The following is a 21,948-nucleotide window of genomic DNA, read 5'->3' as shown; positions in this document are numbered from 1 at the left end:
CCCCCCAAAAACAGCTTCCTAACCCTCCCCCTCTGCCTTATTGGGGGCCATATTGGGTACTGGCAGCTGTCTGCCAGTACCCAGTTTGCAAATAAAATGTGTTTTTTTTTATTTTTATTTCATTTTTCTGTAGTGTAGCTTCCCCCCCCCCCACCAGCTGTCTGCCAGTACCCAGTTTGCAAATAAAATGTGTTTTTTTTTTTTTTTTTGTTTGTTTTTTATTTCATTTTTCTGTAGTGTAGCTTCCCCCCCCCCCCCAAGACCAATCCCCCACCCGCTCCCAGATCACTTAGATTTCCAAGTACTAAATATTTTGCACCCCTTTCTCCCACTTATAAAAACATTTTTCTCTTGCAAGGTGTATCCAGTCCACGGATTCATCCTTACTTGTGGGATATTCTCATTCCCTACAGGAAGTGGCAAAGAGAGCACACAGCAGAGCTGTCCATATAGCTCCCCCCTAGCTCCACCCCCCTGTCATTCTCTTTGCCGCTCTAGCAGTAGGGCATCTCCACGGGGGGTAAAGTGAATGTGGTGTTAGATTTGTAGTTTTATATCTTCAATCAAAAGTTTATTTTTAAATGGTACCGGTTTGTACTATTTACACTCTGGCAGAAAAGTGATGAAGATTTCTGCTGAGAGGAAAACGATTTTAGCATGTTGTAACTAAAATCCACTGCTGTTCCCACTGTTCCCACACAGGACTCATGAGTGCCAGAAAACTTCAGTTGGGGGGAACAGTTTGCAGGCTTAACTGCATTAAGGTATGTTTCAGTCATCTTTTTCTAGTCAAGACACGATAATGCTAGAAGACTGACAGGAATCCCCATGAGGGAAGGGTAAGCCATATTCTGAGACTTAGTATAGAATAAGGGCTTATTTAACAGGGCTCAATAGGCTGGTGGACACTGTGAAAGGGCAATCGATTATTTTATTCAGCAAATACTCATTGGTAGACACTTTTAAACACCTTTGGTGTGTTAAGGTTTTTTTTATCCACATGGCATATTTTTAGTCACCTAAGTGTGACTTTGAGGGCCTCACAACTCCGGAGTGGAGTGGGAGGGGCCCTAATTTCGCACCTCTGTTGCGCAGTTCATTTCTCCAGACAGTTCATGCTGCTTCACGTGGAGGGTCCAGAGACTGCTTGAGGGACTCACAGAAGCTGTTTTTCCCCTAAACTAATCCATAAGGGAAGGTAGGGCCACAGCAGTCTGCTGTGGCAAGGTGCTGTAGTTTTGAAACCGGTTGTGGGCTTTAGACTGCTCCGGTTTGGGCATTAAGGGGTTAATCAGGCTGAAACTTGGTGTGCAATCATATCGAAGCATTAGGCACATAATTTCAAGATTTGGTGCATTTTTCACTGTTTTGTAAAATTGTGTGCGCTTTTTATTTCTTAAAGGCACAGTACCGTTTTTTCAAATTGTGTTTTTTATTTGATTAAAGTGTTTTTCCAAGCCTATTTGTATATAATACTAATCTGTTTAACATGTCTGACACTAAGGAAAAGCCTTGCTCTATGTGTTCAGTAGCCATGGTGGAACCCCCACTCAAAATGTGTCCCAAGTGCACTAATGTGTCTATACAATTTAAAGATCATATTGTGTCACTTAAAAATGTAGCCCAAGATGATTCTATGACGGAAGGTAATGAAGATAGTCCACCTTCCTCTCCCCAAGTGTCACCACCAGTTACGCCCGCGCAAGCAATACCTAGTACCTCTAGTGCATTGGCACCTATTATATTGCAACAACTAGCGACAGTTATGGATAATTCCCTTGCGGCCTTATCCAAACTGCCAGTTTTTCCTACAAAGCGAGATAGCTCTGTTTTAAGAACAGATTATGAGCAGTCGGAAGCTTTGGGAGGTTTATCTGACGTACCCTCACAACACTCTGATGTAGGGGCGAGGGATGTGATGTCTGAGGGAGAAATTTATGACTCAGGAAAGGTTTCTCAACGGGCAGATTCAGATTCATTAGCTTTTAAATTTAAGTTGGAACACCTCCGCGAATTGCTTAGGGAGGTTCTATCCACTCTGGATGATTGTGACCCTATGGTGGTTCCAGAGAAATTGTGTAAAATAGACAAATACCTAGAGGTCCCTGTATACACTGATGCGTTTCCGATCCCTAAAAGGGTTGCGGATATTGTTACCAGGGAGTGGGAAAGACCAGGTGTCCCTTTTGTTCCCCCTCCTATCTTTAAGAAAATGTTCCCCATTACTGACCCCAGGCGGGACTCGTGGCAGCACAACCATTCCAATTGAAGACAGTTGTGCTTTTAAAGATCCTATGGATAAAAAATTAGGTTTACTAAAGAAAATTGTTGTTCAACAAGGGTTCCTTCTACAACCGATCGCCTGCATTATTCCTGTAACTACTGCAGCGGCTTTCTGGTTTGAGGCACTGGAGGAGTTGCTCCAGAGGGAGACCTCATATGACGAAATTATGGATAGAATTAAAGCTTTAAAACTGGCTAATGCTTTTATCACTGATGCCGCTTTGCAATTAGCTAAGTTAGCGGCAAAAAATTCAGGTTTCGCCATTATGGCGCACAGAGCGCTTTGGCTCAAGTCATGGTCGGCCGATGTGTCGTCCAAATCAAAATTACTAAATATCCTTTTCAAGGGAAAGACCCTTTTCGGGCCTGAGTTGAAAGAGATTATTTCGGATATCACCGGGGGAAAGGGCCATGCTCTCCCACAAGATAGGCCTTTTAAGGCTAAAAATAAGGCTAATTTTCGTTCCTTTCGCAACTTCAGGAGCGGTCCTGCTTCAACCTCTGCAACCGCAAAGCAAGAGGGTAACTCTTCACAGCCCAAGGCAACCTGGAAGCTTTTGCAGGGCTGGAACAAGGGTAAACAGGCCAAGAAGCCTGCAGCTGCTACTAAGACAGCATGAAGAGGTAGCCCCCGATCCGGGTCCGGATCTGGTAGGCGGCAGACTCTCTTCGCTCAGGCTTGGGCAAGGGATGTTCACGATCCCTGGGCATTAGAGATCGTTACTCAGGGATATCTTCTAGAATTCAAGGACTCCCCTCCAAGGGGAAGGTTCTACAGTTCTCGTCTGTCTACAGACCAGACAAAGAAAGAGGCGTTCTTACGCTGTGTAGAAGATCTACTCAAGATGGGAGTGATATGTCCAGTTCCAATTACAGAACAAGGACTGGGTTTTTACTCAAACCTGTTTGTGGTTCCCAAAAAGGAAGGAACTTTCAGGCCAATCCTGGATCTAAAAATTCTAAACAAATTCCTCAGAGTTCCATCATTCAAGATGGAGACCATTCGGACAATCTTACCTATGATCCAGGAAGGTCAATATATGACTACCGTGGATCTAAAGGATGCGTACCTACATATTCCTATCCACAAAGATCATCATCAGTTCCTAAGGTTCGCCTTTCAGGACAAGCATTACCAGTTTGTGGCCCTTCCCTTCGGGTTGGCCACTGCTCCCAGAATTTTCACAAAAGTGCTAGGGTCCCTTCTGACGGTACTAAGACCGCGGGGCATTGCAGTAGAACCTTATTTGGACAACATCTTTATACAGACATCGTCATTTCCCAGAGCCAAGGCTCATACGGAGATTGTTCTGGCCTTTTTACGTTCTCACGGGTGGAAGGTGAACACCGAAAAAAGTTCTCTGTCCCCGCTCACAAGGGTTCCCTCCCTGGGAACATTAATAGACTCGGTAGAAATTAAAATATTTCTGACGGAGGTCAGAAAATTAAAGCTTTTAACTACTTGCCGAGTTCTTCATTCCATTCCTCGGCCATCTGTAGCTCAGTGCATGGATGTAATCGGATTAATGGTAGCGGCAATGGACGTAGTCCCTTTTGCTCGAATACATCTAAGACCACTGCAACTGTGCATGCTCAAACAGTGGAATGGAGATTATGCAGATTTGTCTCCTCAAATACAACTGGACCAGAAAACCAGAGACTCTCTTCTCTGGTGGTTGTCTCAGGATCACCTGTCTCAGGGAATATGCTTCTCCAGACCGGAGTGGATCATTGTACCGACCGATGCCAGTCTGTTAGGCTGGGGGGCGGTCTGGGACTCCCTGAAAGCTCAGGGCTTATGGTCTCGAGAAGAGTCTCTTCTCCCGATAAACATTTTAGAACTGAGAGCCATATTCAACTCGCTTCAGGCATGGCCTCAACTAGCTGCGGCCAAATTCATCAGATTTCAGTCGGACAACATCACGACTGTGGCGTATATCAATCATCAGGGGGGAACAAAGAGTTCCCTAGCGATGAAGGAAGTCACCAAAATAATTAGGTGGGCGGAGGATCACTCCTGCCATCTATCTGCAATTCACATCCCAGGAGTAGACAACTGGGAGGCGGATTTTCTAAGTCATTAGACTTTTCACCCGGGGGAGTGGGAACTCCACCCGGAGGTTTTCGCTCAGCTGACCCAGCTATGGGGCATTCCAGAATTGGATTTGATGGCGTCCCGTCAGAACTCCAAACTTCCTCTCTACGGATCCAGGTCCAGGGACCCCAAGGCGGCATTGATAGATGCTCTAGTAGCGCCTTGGTCCTTCAATCTGGCTTATGTCTTTCCACCGTTTCCCCTTCTCCCTTGTCTGGTAGCCAGAATCAAGCAGGAGAAGGCTTCTGTAATTCTGATAGCGCCTGCGTGGCCACTCAGGACTTGGTATGCAGACCTAGTGGACATGTCATCTGTCCCGCCATGGACACTGCCAATGAGGCAGGACCTTCTAATACAGGGTCCATTCAAGCATCCAAATCTAGTTTCTCTGCGGCTGACTGCTTGGAGATTGAACGCTTAATTCTATCTAAGCGTGGTTTCTCTGAATCAGTTATAGATACTCTGATTCAGGCTAGAAAGCCTGTCACCAGGAAAATTTACCATAAGATATGGCGGAAATATCTTTGTTGGTGTGAATCCAAGGGTTACTCATGGAGTAAGATTAGGATTCCAAGGATATTGTCTTTTCTCCAAGAAGGGTTGGAGAAAGGTTTGTCAGCTAGTTCCTTAAAGGGACAGATATCTGCTCTGTCTATTCTTTTACACAAGCGTCTGGCGAAGGTACCAGACGTTCAAGCGTTTGCTCAGGCTTTAGTCAGAATCAAGCCTGTCTATAAACCAGTTGCTCCGCCATGGAGTCTAAATTTAGTTCTTTCAGTTCTTCAAGGGGTTCCGTTTGAACCTTTACATTCCATAGATATTAAGTTATTATCTTGGAAAGTTTTGTTTTTGGTAGCTATATCTTCTGCTCGAAGAGTTTCTGAATTGTCTGCTTTGCAGTGTAATTCAACCTATCTGGTGTTCCATGCAGATAAGGTAGTTTTACATACCAAACCTGGTTTTCTTCCTAAGGTTATTTCTAATAAGAATATTAACCATGAAATCATTGTTCCTTCCCTGTGCCCTAATCCAGCTTCTAAGAAGGAACGGCTATTACACAATCTTGATGTGGTTCGTGCTTTGAAATTCTATTTACAAGCAACTAAAGATTTCAGACAAACATCATCCTTGTTTGTCGTTTATTCTGGTAAGAGGAGAGGTCAGAAAGCGACTGCTACCTCTCTTTCCTTCTGGCTGAAAAGCATCATCCGATTGGCTTACGAGACTGCTGGGCAGCAGCCTCCTGAACGAATTACAGCTCATTCCACCAGAGCTGTGGCTTCCACATGGGATTTCAAGAATGAGGCTTCTGTTGAACAGATTTGTAAGGCAGCGACTTGGTCTTCACTGCATACTTTTGCCAAATTTTACAAATTCGATACTTTTGCTTCTTCGGGGGCTATTTTTGGAGAAAGGTTTTGCAAGCAGTGGTGCCTTCCGTTTAGGTTACCTGTCTTGTTCCCTCCCTTCATCCGTGTCCTAAAGCTTTGGTATTGGTATCCCACAAGTAAGGATGAATCCGTGGACTGGATACACCTTGCAAGAGAAAACAGAATTTATGCTTACCTGAAAATTACTTTCTCTTGTATCCAGTCCACGGCCCGCCCTGGCAATTAAGTTAGGTTAAACAAATTTTTGTTTAAACTACAGTCACCACTGCACCCTATGGTTTCTCCTTTTCTCCTAGCCTTCGGTCGAATGACTGGGGGGGGGGAGCTATATGGACAGCTCTGCTGTGTGCTCTCTTTACCACTTCCTGTAGGGAATGAGAATATCCCACAAGTAAGGATGAATCCGTGGACTGGATACACCGCAAGAGAAAGTAATTTATCAGGTAAGCATAAATTCTGTTTTTTCTGTAGTGTAGCGGTTCCCACCCGCTCCCTCCCTGTGCGCGCCCACGGCGATCCCGCCCCCCTCTCTGACAAGGACTGCATCGATGGCCGCCCACCCGCCTCCCACTTCAGCTCCCACCCACCAACGAATGCGGCCATCGATGCCCGGTGCAGAGAGGGCCACAGAGTGGCTCTCTCTGCACCGGAGGGGTAAAATTTGTTATTGCAGGATGCCTCTATATCGAGGCATCCTGCAATAACCGGAAAGCAGCTGGAAGCGATCAGGATCGCTTCCATCTGCTTTGCAAACAGAGGACGTACGCCATACGTCCTCAGGCGCTAACTGTATTTTTTCTGAGGACGTATGGCGTACGTCCTCTGTCATTAAGGGGTTAATGTAAGTGTTCATATTCTGAACAAAAGGCTGTAGCAGGCTGTCTACATAGGTAGCAAGTGGTTGGAGTATTGAGTCAACCGCCGATACGATGGGACGTCCTGGGGGTTTACCTAAATCCTTATGGATCTTCGGCAGAGTATAGAAGATTGGGGTTCTTGGGTGGTCCATTTTAAAGTATTATGTGGTCTGCTGATCTATCCAATTATCATCAAAGACTTCTTTCAGATATTTTTCTATATCCAATTTGAATTTAGAACTAGAATCTTTTGGTAGTATAGAGTATGTAGTGTTATCACTCAATTGTGCATTGATTTCTTCTCGATAGTGTTGATAATCCAAGATCACTATCGCACGCACTGCCTTTGTCAGCCCTTCTTACCACTATGGTACTATCCTCTGCCAGATTCTTCATTGCTTTTATTTTTAGTGAGATTAAACCTCACGTAATCTTAAATTTTAAAATGAACCATAGCCGGACAGAAATATAATTTCTTGACCTAAAATTATATAAAGATGGTGTCAAGTTGGGTACCACCCTATGTAGAAAACCTACAGACAGAAATTCGCTTCTTGATGCTTCAAGCTGCCACCCCCCAGCACTTAAAAGAGCTCTACCGAAGTCACAGTTCTGTAGGGTAAGGAGAAATAAAGCAATAATGAACAGGCAGAGATTCAAACAGAAGAAATGAGACACCGGTTCATTCAGAGGGGTTACCGTAATAAATTGCTACAAGAACATATCTCTGCAATCAAGAAAGGCAATGATGATGCTAAAGTAACGGATGAGATTAATAAAGAAAAAATTTAATATGATTACAACGTATTCAGCAGACAAGAATGAGTTTTCAACTGTACTCAGGAATAACTGGGAAATACTATGTTCAGATTATACACTCCCTTTTAAAGAGATGGATGTTCCTAGAGTGGGCTTTAAAAGAGGAAAATCACTGACATACTACAAAAGACAGACCCTATACACTGCTACAGCTCAAAAACATGGCTTGAAGGGAGTAAACCTGGCTGTTAAAAGTGCAGTGGATGCATCACCCCAGGCATATAAAGAAGTACCTCCATAAGCATAGGATGACATGTTCAACTAAGTATATCGTCTACCTGCTATTTTGCCCATGCAGTTTGTTTTATGTCGGTAAAACGAGCGACGACCTGAGAACTAGGATGGCAAATCACAGGAGTGCAATACGCACGGCAATAAAGAAGAAAGAAACGGACCAACCTGTTGCTAGGCACTTTTTGCAGAGTGGCCATGGTGTAGCAGATATGCGCTACACTATAATTGATCATGTACCACCTATGCAGAGAGGAGGAGATAGAAATAAAATACTTGTGCAGAGAGAAGCTATATAGACATTTGAGTCTAAATACCAAAATAGAATGGCATAGCTTTATGTAGCTTAATGTGTCTTTATGTGCAACACAGATAGGCCTTTTAGTTACTTCTGTTCATATGTTCCTCTGATATTAGTTTACTACTAGCTCAATATAACTTAAATCCGGTCTGTTATAGGTAGATCTGTAACATTTTCATTTATATAGTGTGTTACTGTCATTTAGCTCTAATATCCATATCATGCATTGGTAGCTTTAAGTAACTACACTATAGCAATACTAATAATAAGCTCTTAAGCTTTTATACAGATGGATCCGTTAGGTTAGTTATTTAGCAATCTAGCGAGTCTAATGGTGTAGACTCCCCTGGCACTAATCAGCTTAGCTGTCCTAATAATGTTGTTGACATATTTGGTTGGTTTTAAACTTACTTATGCTACAGCTGTCTCTAAGCTGTAGTTTTAGTTAACAAATACTTAAACCCATATCTAACATGTTAAGTCACTGGATAGATATTGCCTATTTGTCACGACTAATGTTTACTCGATCCGGCAGGTTACTATGGCAACATACGGCGCCCGGTAGTGACGCAAGCTATGCGCCTAGTGACTGCTGCAAGTTTGTGCACGAAGTCAGGGTGAGTAATGGTGAATTGATTGTAATATGTGTGTATAAGGAGATATTTGTTTTCACTAAAATTAAGTCTGAAGACAGAGGTAATACTTTGAAACGTCACGCTTCTTGGGATTATAAGATATCCTTTTTGAAAATACTGGAGAGTGCCTGCTTTTTTCCTGTTTGTATGTTTGATTTGCTGCAGCACCCCGGTCACTGAATTAAGAGTGCCATACCCGTTTGGAGATATACATTTGTATGTATGTGTACAGGTATACCTCACTTTACAGCACTTCGCTAATACAGCGCTTTATGGAGCTGAAGAAAATGTGGGTTCAGTGTCCCTTTAATTGAATGCTGTGCTAAATTTAGCACTATTGCACACCTAATATGTTAATTCAAACATGTTTTGTTTTCAAGTTTTTAAACACACTGGAAAATGAAAAGAAAGATAAAACTGCCTTGTTTTACTTTAAGGCAGTTTTAACCTTACAGCGGGGCTCCGGTCCCTAACCCGCTGTATGAGCGGGGTATACCTGTGTGTGTATGTGTATATATATATATATATATATATATATATATATATATATATATACATACAGGAAGTGCAGAATTATTAGGCAAATTAGTATTTTGACCACATCATCCTCTTTATGCATGTCGTCTTACTCCAAGCTGTATAGGCTCGAAAGCCTACTACCAATTAAGCATATTAGGTGATGTGTATCTCTGTAATGAGAAGGGGTGTGGTCTAATGACATCAACACCCTATATCAGGTGTGCATAATTATTAGGCAACTTCCTTTCCTTTGGCAAAATGGGTCAAAAGAAGGACTTGACAGGCTCAGAAAAGTCAAAAATAGTGAGATATCTTGCAGAGGGATGCAGCACTCTTAAAATTGCAAAGCTTCTGAAGCGTGATAATCGAACAATCAAGCGTTTCATTCAAAATAGTCAACAGGGTCGCAAGAAGCGTGTGGAAAAACCAAGGCGCAAAATAACTGCCCATGAACTGAGAAAAGTCAAGCGTGCAGCTGCCAAGATGCCACTTGCCATCAGTTTGGCCATATTTCAGAGCTGCAACATCACTGGAGTGCCCAAAAGCACAAGGTGTGCAATACTCAGAGACATGGCCAAGGTAAGAAAGGCTGAAAGACGACCACCACTGAACAAGACACACAAGCTGAAACGTCAAGACTGGGCCAAGAAATATCTCAAGACTGATTTTTCTAAGGTTTTATGGACTGATGAAATGAGAGTGAGTCTTGATGGGCCAGATGGATGGGCCTGTGGCTGGATTGGTAAAGGGCAGAGAGCTCCAGTCCGACTCAGACGCCAGCAAGGTGGAGGTGGAGTACTGGTTTGGGCTGGTATCATCAAAGATGAGCTTTTGGGGCCTTTTCGGGTTGAGGATGGAGTCAAGCTCAACTCCCAGTCCTACTGCCAGTTTCTGGAAGACACCTTCTTCAAGCAGTGGTACAGGAAGAAGTCTGCATCCTTCAAGAAAAATATGATTTTCATGCAGGACAATGCTCCATCACACGCGTCCAAGTACTCCACAGCGTGGCTGGCAAGAAAGGGTATAAAAGAAGAAAATCTAATGACATGGCCTCCTTGTTCACCTGATCTGAACCCCATTGAGAACCTGTGGTCCATCATCAAATGTGAGATTTACAAGGAGGGAAAACAGTACACCTCTCTGAACAGTGTCTGGGAGGCTGTGGTTGCTGCTGCACGCAATGTTGATGGTGAACAGATCAAAACACTGACAGAATCCATGGATGGCAGGCTTTTGAGTGTCCTTGCAAAGAAAGGTGGCTATATTGGTCACTGATTTGTTTTTGTTTTGTTTTTGAATGTCAGAAATGTATATTTGTGAATGTTGAGATGTTATATTGGTTTCACTGGTAAAAATAAATAATTGAAATGGGTATATATTTGTTTTTTGTTAAGTTGCCTAATAATTATGCACAGTAATAGTCACCTGCACACACAGATATCCCCCTAAAATAGCTATAACTAAAAACAAACTAAAAACTACTTCCAAAACTATTCAGCTTTGATATTAATGAGTTTTTTGGGTTCATTGAGAACATGGTTGTTGTTCAATAATAAAATTAATCCTCAAAAATACAACTTGCCTAATAATTCTGCACTCCCTGTATATATATATATATATATATATATATATATATATATGTGTGTGTGTGCGTATATATACACAACATTCACTCATCTGTTATGTGAACGTCTGGTATTTGTTGAACATTTTTTCCCTAGAAAGTCGTTTGCTTTTGTGCGCATTCTTTTAAGCTGAATGTTGTAATTGCTTCTGTCTCTTTTTTTGACAGTTCGGTTTTGCGTGCATTATTACTTGTTACTTAGGTTTTTCCATTCCTCAAGAGCTTATTTTAGGGGGTTTTAGTGACTTATACAGTCCCCTGATCACCTTTCTACCAATAGGTGTGATTACTGTAAGAATGTTGACGTACCTTCCTCAGCTTATTTATGTGACTGATTCTTGCAATCAGACCTATCAAATGCTTTTTATGTGGGTAAAAATGCTACTTTCTTTCATGTAATTAGCAAGAGTCCATGAGCTAGTGACGTATGGGATATACATTCCTACCAGGAGGGGCAAAGTTTCCCAAACCTCAAAATGCCTACAAATACACCCCTCACCACACCCACAATTCAGTTTTACAAACTTTGCCTCCCGTGGAGGTGGTTAAGTAAGTTTGTGCTAGATTCTTAGAATTCCTAGAATTTTACAGTTTCTTTAGGATGGTTTGGATAAGGGTTTGTCTGCAAGTTCCTTGAAAGGACACATCTCTGCTCTTTCTGTTCTTTTTCACAGAAAGATTGCTAATCTTCCTGGTATTCATTGTTTTGTACAGGCTTTGGTTCGTATCAAACCTGTCATTAAAGGGACACTGTACCAAAAAAAATTCTTTTGTGATTCAGATAGAGCATGCAATTTTAAGCAACTTTCTAATTTACTCCTATTATCAAATGTTCTTTATTCTCTTGGTATCTTTATTTGAAATGCAAGAATGTAAGTTTAGATGCCGGCCCATTTTTGGTGAACAACCTAGGTTGTCCTTGCTGATTGGTGGATAAATTCATCCACCAATCAAACTGCTGTCCAGAGTTCTGAACCAATAAAAATGCTTAGATGCCTTCTTTTTCATATAAAGTTAGCAAGAGAAAGAAGACAAATTGATAATAGGAGTAAATTAGAAAGTTGCTTAAAATTGCATGCTCTATCTGAATCACAAAAGAACATTTTTGGGTACAGTGTTCCTTTAAGTCAATCTCTCCTCCTTGGAGTCTTAATTTGGTTCTGATGGCTTTACAAGCTCCTCTGTTTGAACCTATGCATTCTCTGAACATTAAATTACTTTCTTGGAAAGTTCTGTTCCTTTTGGCCATCTCTTCTGCTAGAAGAGTTTCCGAGTTATCTGCTCTTTCTTGTGAATCTCCTTTTCTGATTTTTCATCAGGATAAGGCGGTGTTGCGGACTTCATTTAAATTTTTACCTAAGGTTGTGAATTCTAACAACATTAGTAGAGAAATTGTCGTTCCTTCATTGTGTCCTAATCCTAAGAATTCAAAGGAGAGATCTTTACATTCTTTGGATGTAGTAAGAGCTTTGAAATATTATGTTGAAGCTACTAAAGATTTTAGAAAGACTTCTATTTGTTATCTTTTCTGGGTCCAGAAAAGGTCAGAAGGCCTCCGCCATTTCTTTGGTGTCTTGGTTAAAGTCTTTGATTCATCATGCTTATGTAGAGTCGGGTAAATCCCCGCCTCAAAGAATTTACGGCTCATTCTACTAGGTCAGTTTCTACTTCCTGGGCGTTTAGGAATGAAGCTTCTGTTGATCAGATTTGCAAAGCAGCAACTTGGTCTTCTTTGCATACTTTTTACTAAATTCTACCATTTTGATGTGTTTTCTTCTTCTGAAGCAGTTTTTGGTAGAAAAGTACTTCAGGCAGCTGTTTCAGTTTGATTCTTCTGCTTATAATTTCAGTTTTTTTTCATTATTAAGATTAAAACTTTTGTTTTGGGTTGTGGATTATTATTTTTCAGCGGAATTGGCTGTCTTTATTATATCCCTCCCTCTCTAGTGACTCTTGCGTGGAAATTCCACATCTTGGGTATTTATTATCCCATACGTCACTAGCTCATGGACTCTTGCTAATTACATGAAAGAAAACATAATTTATGTAAGAACTTACCTGATAAATTCATTTCTTTCATATTAGCAAGAGTCCATGTGGCCCACCCTTTTTTGTGGTGGTTATGATTTTTTTGTATAAAGCACAATTATTCCAATTCCTTATTTTGATGCTTTCGCTCCTTTTTTATCACCTCACTTCTTGGCTATTCGTTAAACTCAATTGTGGGTGTGCTGAGCGGTGTATTTGTAGGCATTTTGAGGTTTGGGAAACTTTGCCCCTCCTGTTAGGAATGTATATCCCATACGTCACTAGCTCATGGACTCTTGCTAATATGAAAGAAATGAATTTATCAGGTAAGTTCTTACATAAATTATGTCTTTGTTAATTCATTGCAGGAAAATGCTGAGGAACTTTCACTTAAATTAAGAAAGTTAATTACTGCAGCAGTATTTGAATCTGTCTGCTCTCCTGCCAGCTGGTCAGTACAGGTTTTTCCTTCCACAAGTACTTTGTGCCCTGGGGCCAGGCATATTGTTATGTCTTCATATGGTGACGTTTCTTCTGCTGATGAGAAATTTTCATCTGATGTTGAACCTGATATTGTTTAAAGTTGAACATATTTGTTCACTATTAAATGAGGTCTTAATTACTTTAAGGGATACAGATCCTACAGCTTCTGATGACAAACCGTGTAATAGTTTAAATTCAGTTTTTAAGACTGTAACATTTCTTGAAGTTTTTCCTATTCCTGATGCAGTCTGGCATGATTTCATGTCTGACATGATTTGAATGGTCTAAGCCTAGGAATTCATTTAACCCTTCTGCAAGGTTTAAGAAATGTTATTCTTTGCCAGCTTCTAATATTGAGTTATGGGAAACAGTTCCCAAGGTTGATGGGGCTATTTTCCACTTTGGCCAATTGTACTTAGGGTTGCCACCTCGGCCATGTTTTCCTGAACTCTTAGCAGTCACACATGCTGCAGGGTGTGCAGGGAAGAACATGAATAGTGCTGTCCAGAGTCACTATTCTTGTGCTTTCCAGCAGTACAATGCATGTTTCCCTCTGCACACCCTGCAGCGTGTGTAACTCATAAGTGTCCAGGAAAACATTGCCGGGGTGGCATGCCTAAGCGTACTACTATTCCTTTGGAAGATGGAACTTCTTTTAAAGATCCTCAAGACAGAAAGTTAGTCTTTTCACAGAAAGGCTTTTCTACAAGCAGTTTAATTACTTAGGCCAGCCATTTCTACAGCAGATGTGGCTGCTGCTTCTACTTATTGGTAATTCAGTCTTTCTGAACAGTGTTTTTAGGATCCTGTTTGACAATTGTTTAAGTTTACTTAAAAATATTATGACAATTAATGTCAAAAGTATATCTTTAGCAGCTCTTGCCAGGAGAGCTTTATGGCTTAAATCCTGGTATGCTGATATGGTATCTAGATTATCTATTTCCTTTCAAGGTAATAAATAGTTTGGTTCAGATTTTGATTCTATTATTTCTACTATTACAGGGGGTAAAGGGACCTTTGTATCTAAGGGAAAATCTAAGGCCTTTAATCTCTTCCGTTCCCTTCGCCAGAATAAGGAACAAATGTGTCCTTTGATCAAAAACATAGTACTTCTGGTTCAGTTTGGAGACCCAGTGCTAACTGGAATAAGTCTAAGCAGGCGAAGACTTCTGCTACCAAAAATGCATGGATGTGCAGGGCCCGACCTGGTGTGTCTGATAGGGGCAGGTTAAAGGGACAGTCTAGTCAAAATGAAACGTTCATGATTCAGATAGGGCATGCAATTTTAAACAACTTTTCAATTCACTGGTATCATCAAATGTGCTGTAATTTAGTTAGGCTCGTATGCTAATTTCTAAGCTCTTGAAGGCCACCTCTTATCTCAATGCATTTTACAGGTTTTTCACAGCTATAGAGGGTGTTGGTTCATGTGTGCCAAATAGATAACATTGTGCTCACGTCTATAGTTAATTATGAGAGGGCACTGATTTGGCTAAAATGCAAGTCTGTCAAAAGCACTGAGATAAGGGGGCTGTCGGCAGAGGCTTCAATACAGGGTAATCAGAGGTAAAGCGTATATTAATATAACCGTATTGGTTATGTAAAACTGGGGAATGGTAAATAAGGGATTACCTATCTTTTTAAACAATAAAAATTATTTTCTTAAGAGGCTTAGTTTCAGTCTATCCTAATTCTCTGGTTACTGTTCAAGTTTCTTTAGGGACTTCAGATAGAATTCATACTAGAGACCTTTTGTCCACCCCAACAGATTACTGCTCATTCTACGTGATCAGTTGCTACTTCATGGGCATTTAAGAATGAGCCCTCATTTGATAAAATTTTGTAAAGCAGCTACTTGGACTGCTTTGCATACTTTTACTAAATTCTACATTTTTTATGTTTTTGCTTCCTCTAGGCAGCTTTTGGTAGAAAGGTGCTTCAGACAGTTGTTTCAGTTTAATTGTTGTCTGTGTCTTGTTTTTAAGTGTACTAAAAAAAAAAGTATTGGGTTGCGGATTTAATTTCTCAGTGAAAAATGTGTTTAAGTCCCTTCCTTAATGTTACGTGTGGACTCCATAGCTTGGATATTAGTTCCCATGAGTAATGGATTGTGGACTCTCACCACCTGTATTAAAGAAAAGCATAATTTATGCTTACCTAATAAATTAATTTCTTTCATGGTGGTGAGAATCCATGAGACACCACCCTTTTTTAAGGGTTTTTAAAGCACATCTTCTTTTTCACTGCTCTATTTCTCTTGTTAAGTGTATCCAGTCCACGGATCATCCATTACTTGTGGGATATTCTCCTTCCCAACAGGAAGTTGCAAGAGAATCACCCACAGCAGAGCTGCTATATAGCTCCTCCCCTCACTGCCATATCCAGTCCTTCTATTAGTAACTCTCAACTAAGATGGAGGTCGTAAGAGGACTGTGGTGTTTTATACTTAGTTTATTTCTTCAAATCAAAAGTTTGTTATTTTTAAATGGTACCGGAGTGTACTGTTTATCTCAGGCAGTATTTAGAAGAAGAATCTGCCTGCGCTTTCGATGATCTTAGCAGAAGTAACTAAGATCCTTTGCTGTTCTCACATATTCTGAGGAGTGAGGTAACTTCAGAGGGGGAATAGCGTGCAGGTTTTCCTGTAATAAGGTATGGGCAGTTAAAATATTTTTCTAGGGATGGAATTTGCTAGAAAATGCTGCTGATACCGAAGTAATGTAAGTAAAGCCTTAAATGCAGTGATAGCGACTGGTATCAGGCTTATTAATAGAGATACATACTCTTATAAAAGTGTATTTTAAAACGTTTGCTGGCATGTTTAATGGTTTTTACATATGTTTGGTGATAAAACTTATTGGGGCCTAGTTTTTTCCACATGGCTGGCTTGAATTTTGCCTAGAAACAGTTCCCTGAGGCTTCCCACTGTTTTAATATGAGTGGGAGGGGCCTATTTTGGCGTTTTTTTGCACAGCAAAAATTACAGACACAGACATCCAGCTTCTTCCTGCATGATCCAGGACTTCTCTGAAGGGCTCAAAAGGCTTCAAAAGTCGTATTGAGGGAGGTAAAAAGCCACAGTAGAGCTGTGGCAGTTGTGACTGTTTAAAAAACGTTTTTTGTCATTTGTTATTCAGTTTTTGGTATTAAGGAGTTAATCATCCATTTGCAAGTGGGTGCAATGCTCTGCTAACTTATTACATACACTGTAAAAATTTCGTTAGTGTAACTGCATTTTTTCACTGTTATTTCAAAATTTGGGAAAATTTGTGTTTCTTAAAGGCGCAGTAACGTTTTTTTATATTGCTTGTAAACTTGTTTTAAAGTGTTTTCCAAGCTTGCTAGTCTCATTGCTAGTCTGTTTAAACATGTCTGACACAGAGGAACCTACTTGTTCATTATGTTTGAAAGCCATGGTGGAGCCCCATAGGAGAATGTGTACTAAATGTATTGATTTCACCTTAAACAGTAAAGATCAGTCTTTATCTATAAAAGAATTATCACCAGAGGGTTCTGTCGAGGGGGAAGTTATGCCGACTAACTCAACACGTGTCAGACCCTTCGCCTCCCACTCAGGGGACGCACGCTAATATGGCGCCAATTACATCAGGGACGCCCATAGCGATTACCTTGCAGGACATGGCTGCAATCATGAATAATACCCTGTCAGAGGTATTATCTAGATTGCCTGAATTAAGAGGCAAGCGCGATAGCTCTGGGGTTAGGAGAGATACAGAGCGCGCAAATGCTGTTGGAGCCATGTCTGATACTGCGTCACAGTATGCAGAACATGAGGACGGAGAGCTTCATTCTGTGGGTGACATCTCTGACTCGGGGAAACCTGATTCAGAGATTTCTAATTTTAAATTTAAGCTTGAGAACCTCCGTGTATTGCTTGGGGAGGTATTAGCTGCTCTGAATGACTGTAACACAGTTGCAATTCCAGAGAAATTGTGTAGGCTGGATAGATACTATGTGGTGCCGGTGTGTACTGACGTTTTTCCTATACCTAAAAGGCTTACAGAAATTATTAGCAAGGAGTGGGATAGACCCGGTGTGCCCTTTTCCCCACCTCCTATATTTAGAAAAATGTTTCCAATAGACGCCACTACACGGGACTTATGGCAGACGGTCCCTAAGGTGCAGGGAGCAGTTTCTACTTTAGCAAAGCGTACCACTATCCCGGTTGAGGACAGTTGTGCTTTTTCAGATCCAATGGATAAAAAATTGGAGGGTTACCTTAAGAAAATGTTTATTTAACAAGGTTTTATTTTACAGCCCCTTGCATGCATTGCGCCTGTCACTGCTGCGGCGGCATTCTGGTTTGAGGCCCTGGAAGAGGCCATCCAGACAGCTCCATTGAATGAAATTATTGACAAGCTTAGAACGCTTAAGCTAGCTAACTCATTTGTTTCTGATGCCATTGTTCATTTGACTAAACTAACGGCTAAGAATTCCGGATTTGCCATCCAGGCGCGTAGGGCGCTATGGCTTAAATCCTGGTCAGCTGACGTGACTTCAAAGTCTAAATTACTAAACATTCCTTTCAAGGGGCAGACCTTATTCGGGCCTGGCTTGAAGGAAATTATTGCTGACATTACTGGAGGCAAGGGTCATACCCTTCCTCAGGACAGGGCCAAATCAAAGGCCAATCAGTCTAATTTTCGTGCCTTTCGAAAATTCAAGGCAGGAGCAGCATCAACTTCCTCCGCTTCAAAACAAGAGGGAACTGTTGCTCATTCCAGACAGGCCTGGAAACCTAACCAGTCCTGGAACAAGGGCAAGCAGGCCAGAAAGCCTGCTGCTGCCCCCAAGACAGCATGAAGGAACGCCCCCCTATCCGGAAACGGATCTAGTGGGGGGCAGACTTTCTCTCTTCGCCCAGGCGTGGGCAAGAGATGTTCAGGATCCCTGGGCGTTGGAGATCATATATCAGGGATATCTTTTGGACTTCAAAGCTTCTCCTCCACAAGGGAGATTTCATCTTTCAAGGTTATCAGCAAACCAGATAAAGAAAGAGACATTCCTAAGCTGTGTGCAAGACCTAGTAATGGGAGTGATCCATCCAGTTCCGCGGACGGAACAAGGAAAGGGATTTTATTCAAATCTGTTTGTGGTTCCCAAGAAAGAGGGAACCTTCAGACCAATCTTGGATCTAAAGATCTTAAACAAATTCCTCAGAGTTCCATCATTCAAAATGGAAACTATTCGGACCATCCTACCCATGATCCAAGAGGGTCAGTACATGACCACAGTGGACTTAAAGGATGCCTACCTTCACATACCGATTCACAAAGATCATCATCGGTTCCTAAGGTTTGCCTTTCTAGACAGGCATTACCAATTTGTAGCTCTTCCCTTTGGGTTGGCCACTGCCCCGAGAATTTTTACAAAGGTTCTGGGCTCACTTCTGGCGGTTCTAAGACCGCGAGGCATAGCGGTGGCTCCGTATCTAGACGACATCCTGATACAGGCGTCAAGCTTTCAAATTGCCAAGTCTCATACAGAGATAGTTCTGGCATTTCTGAGGTCGCATGGGTGGAAAGTGAACGTGGAAAAGAGTTCTCTATCACCACTCACAAGAGTCTCCTTCCTAGGGACTCTTATAGATTCTGTAGAGATGAAAATTTACCTGACGGAGTCCAGGTTATCAAAACTTCTAAATGCTTGCCATGTCCTTCATTCCATTCCACGCCCGTCAGTGGCTCAGTGCATGGAATTAATCGGCTTAATGGTAGCGGCAATGGACATAGTGCCATTTGCGCGCCTGCATCTCAGACCGCTGCAATTATGCATGCTAAGTCAGTGGAATGGGGATTACTCGGATTTGTCCCCTCTACTAAATCTGGATCAAGAGACCAGGGATTCTCTTCTCTGGTGGCTTTCTCGGGTCCATCTGTCCAAGGGTATGACCTTTCGCAGGCCAGATTGGACGATTGTAACAACAGATGCCAGCCTTCTAGGTTGGGGCGCAGTCTGGAACTCCCTGAAGGCTCAGGGATCGTGGACTCAGGAGGAGAAACTCCTCCCAATAAATATTCTGGAGTTAAGAGCAATATTCAATGCTCTTCTAGCTTGGCCTCAGCTAGCAACACTGAGGTTCATCAGATTTCAGTCGGACAACATCACGACTGTGGCTTACATCAACCATCAAGGGGGAACTGGGAGTTCCCTAGCGATGTTAGAAGTCTCAAAGATAATTCGCTGGGCAGAGTCTCACTCTTGCCACCTGTCAACGATCCACATCCCAGGCGTAGAGAACTGGGAGGCGGATTTTCTAAGTCGTCAGACTTTTCATCCGGGGGAGTGGGAACTCCATCCGGAGGTGTTTGCTCAACTGGTCCATCGTTGGGGCAAACCAGAACTGGATCTCATGGCGTCTCGCCAGAACGCCAAGCTTTCTTGTTACGGATCCAGGTCCAGGGACCCGGGAGCAACGCTGATAGATGCTCTAGCAGCTCCTTGGTTCTTCAACCTGGCCTATGTGTATCCACCGTTTCCTCTGCTCCCTCGACTGATTGCCAAAATCAAACAGGAGAGAGCATCGTGATTCTGATAGCGCCTGCGTGGCCACGCAGGACCTGGTATGCAGACCTAGTGGACATGTCATCTCTTCCACCATGGACTCTGCCTCTGAGGCAGGACCTTCTAATACAAGGTCCTTTCAATCATCCAAATCTAATTTCTCTGAAACTGACTGCATGGAGATTGAACGCTTGATTCTATCAAGGCGTGGCTTCTCCGAGTCAGTCATTGATACCTTAATACAGGCTCGGAAGCCTGTCACCAGGAAAATCTACCATAAGATATGGCGTAAATATCTTTATTGGTGTGAATCCAAGAGTTACTCATGGAGTAAGGTTAGGATTCCTAGGATATTGTCCTTTCTCCAAGAGGGTTTGGACAAAGGCTTATCAGCTAGTTATTTAAAAGGACAGATCTCTGCTCTGTCTATTCTTTTGCACAAGCGTCTGGCAGAAGTTCCAGACGTCCAGGCATTTTGTCAGGCTTTGGTTAGGATTAAGCCTGTGTTTAAAACTGTTGCTCCCCCGTGGAGCTTAAACTTGGTTCTTAAAGTTCTTCAGGGAGTTCCGTTTGAACCCCTTCATTCCATTGATATTAAACTTTTATCTTGGAAAGTTCTGTTTTTGATGGCTATTTCCTCGGCTCGAAGAGTCTCTGAGTTATTTGCCTTACATTGTGATTCTCCTTATCTGATTTTTCATTCAGACAAGGTAGTTCTGCGTACCAAACCTGGGTTTTTACCTAAGGTGGTTTCTAACAGGAATATCAATCAAGAGATTGTTGTTCCATCATTGTGTCCTAATCCTTCTTCAAAGAAGGAACGTCTTTTGCATAATCTGGACGTAGTCCGTGCCTTGAAGTTTTACTTACAGGCTACTAAAGATTTTCGTCAAACATCTGCCCTGTTTGTCGTTTACTCTGGACAGAGGAGAGGTCAAAAAGCTTCGACAAGCTCTCTCTCCTTATGGCTTCGGAGCATAATACGCTTAGCCTATGAGACTGCTGGACAGCAGACCCCTGAAAGGATTACAGCTCATTCTACTAGAGCTGTGGCTTCCACCTGGGCCTTTAAAAATGAGGCCTCTGTTGAACAGATTTGCAAGGCTGCGACTTGGTCTTCGCTTCACACCTTTTCAAAATTTTACAAATTTGACACTTTTGCTTCTTCGGAGGCTGTTTTTGGGAGAAAGGTTCTACAGGCAGTGGTTCCTTCCGTTTAAGTTCCTGCCTTGTCCCTCCCATCATCCGTGTACTTTAGCTTTGGTATTGGTATCCCACAAGTAATGGATGATCCGTGGACTGGATACACTTAACAAGAGAAAACATAATTTATGCTTACCTGATAAATTTATTTCTCTTGTAGTGTATCCAGTCCACGGCCCGCCCTGTCCTTTTAAGGCAGGTTTAAATTTTAATTAAACTACAGTCACCACTGCACCCTATGGTTTTCGGTATGTTTCGGTCGAATGACTGGATATGGCAGTGAGGGGAGGAGCTATATAGCAGCTCTACTGTGGGTGATCCTCTTGCAACTTCCTGTTGGGAAGGAGAATATCCCACAAGTAATGGATGATCCGTGGACTGGATACACTACAAGAGAAATAAATTTATCAGGTAAGCATAAATTATGTTTTTTCTTCCACTTTTTTTCTTACCTCACTTCTGCTTGGCTATGCATTAGACTGAGGTATGTGTGAGGGGTTATAAAGAGCTCTTGTGGTTTGGGAGTCTCTGCCTCCTCCAGTTGGTAGGGAAGGTAATTCCCATGAGTATTGGATCGTCACCACCATGAAAGAAATGAATTTATCAGGTAAGCAGATATTGTTTTGTTTTTTAAAAAACAATTCATATTGATCTCTCACCAGGCCGGACGATGATGACGATGAGGAGGATACCAGCCTGGGGGAGGACAGCTGGTCCCCAGAACCCTCTGAACCACCCACCTCTAGAGTATACATTGGGGAAGAGCCCTCGGTGACTGTGATACCAGTTTATCTGCCTCCATGCCTGCAGGAGGAAGATGAAGATGAGGGTGTCAGTGACAGTGATTCTGAAGGACCAATCCTATACAAAGAGGAAGAGGAGGATGAAGAGGAAGAACAAAGTAATTGATCATTCTTTTAAGTACTAACATTTTGATATCCAGAAAAGCGAGAT

General features: G+C 42.1%; 1 protein-coding gene across 2 annotated transcripts in view; it reads left to right on the top strand.

The window, feature by feature from the left end:
- Window positions 1–21,948, top strand: part of PHACTR4 (phosphatase and actin regulator 4) — a 404,839-nt gene that overhangs the window by 365,996 nt on the left and 16,895 nt on the right. For both annotated transcript variants that reach the window (XM_053707046.1, XM_053707045.1), the window contains one exon: window positions 21,657–21,895. In XM_053707046.1, the coding sequence (XP_053563021.1) occupies window positions 21,657–21,895 (239 nt within the window). The remainder of the gene's footprint in view (window positions 1–21,656; window positions 21,896–21,948) is intronic.

Source organism: Bombina bombina, chromosome 3 (assembly GCF_027579735.1).
Source record: "Bombina bombina isolate aBomBom1 chromosome 3, aBomBom1.pri, whole genome shotgun sequence".
Taxonomy (NCBI): domain Eukaryota; kingdom Metazoa; phylum Chordata; class Amphibia; order Anura; family Bombinatoridae; genus Bombina; species Bombina bombina.
This window is presented reverse-complemented; position numbering and strand designations above follow the sequence as displayed.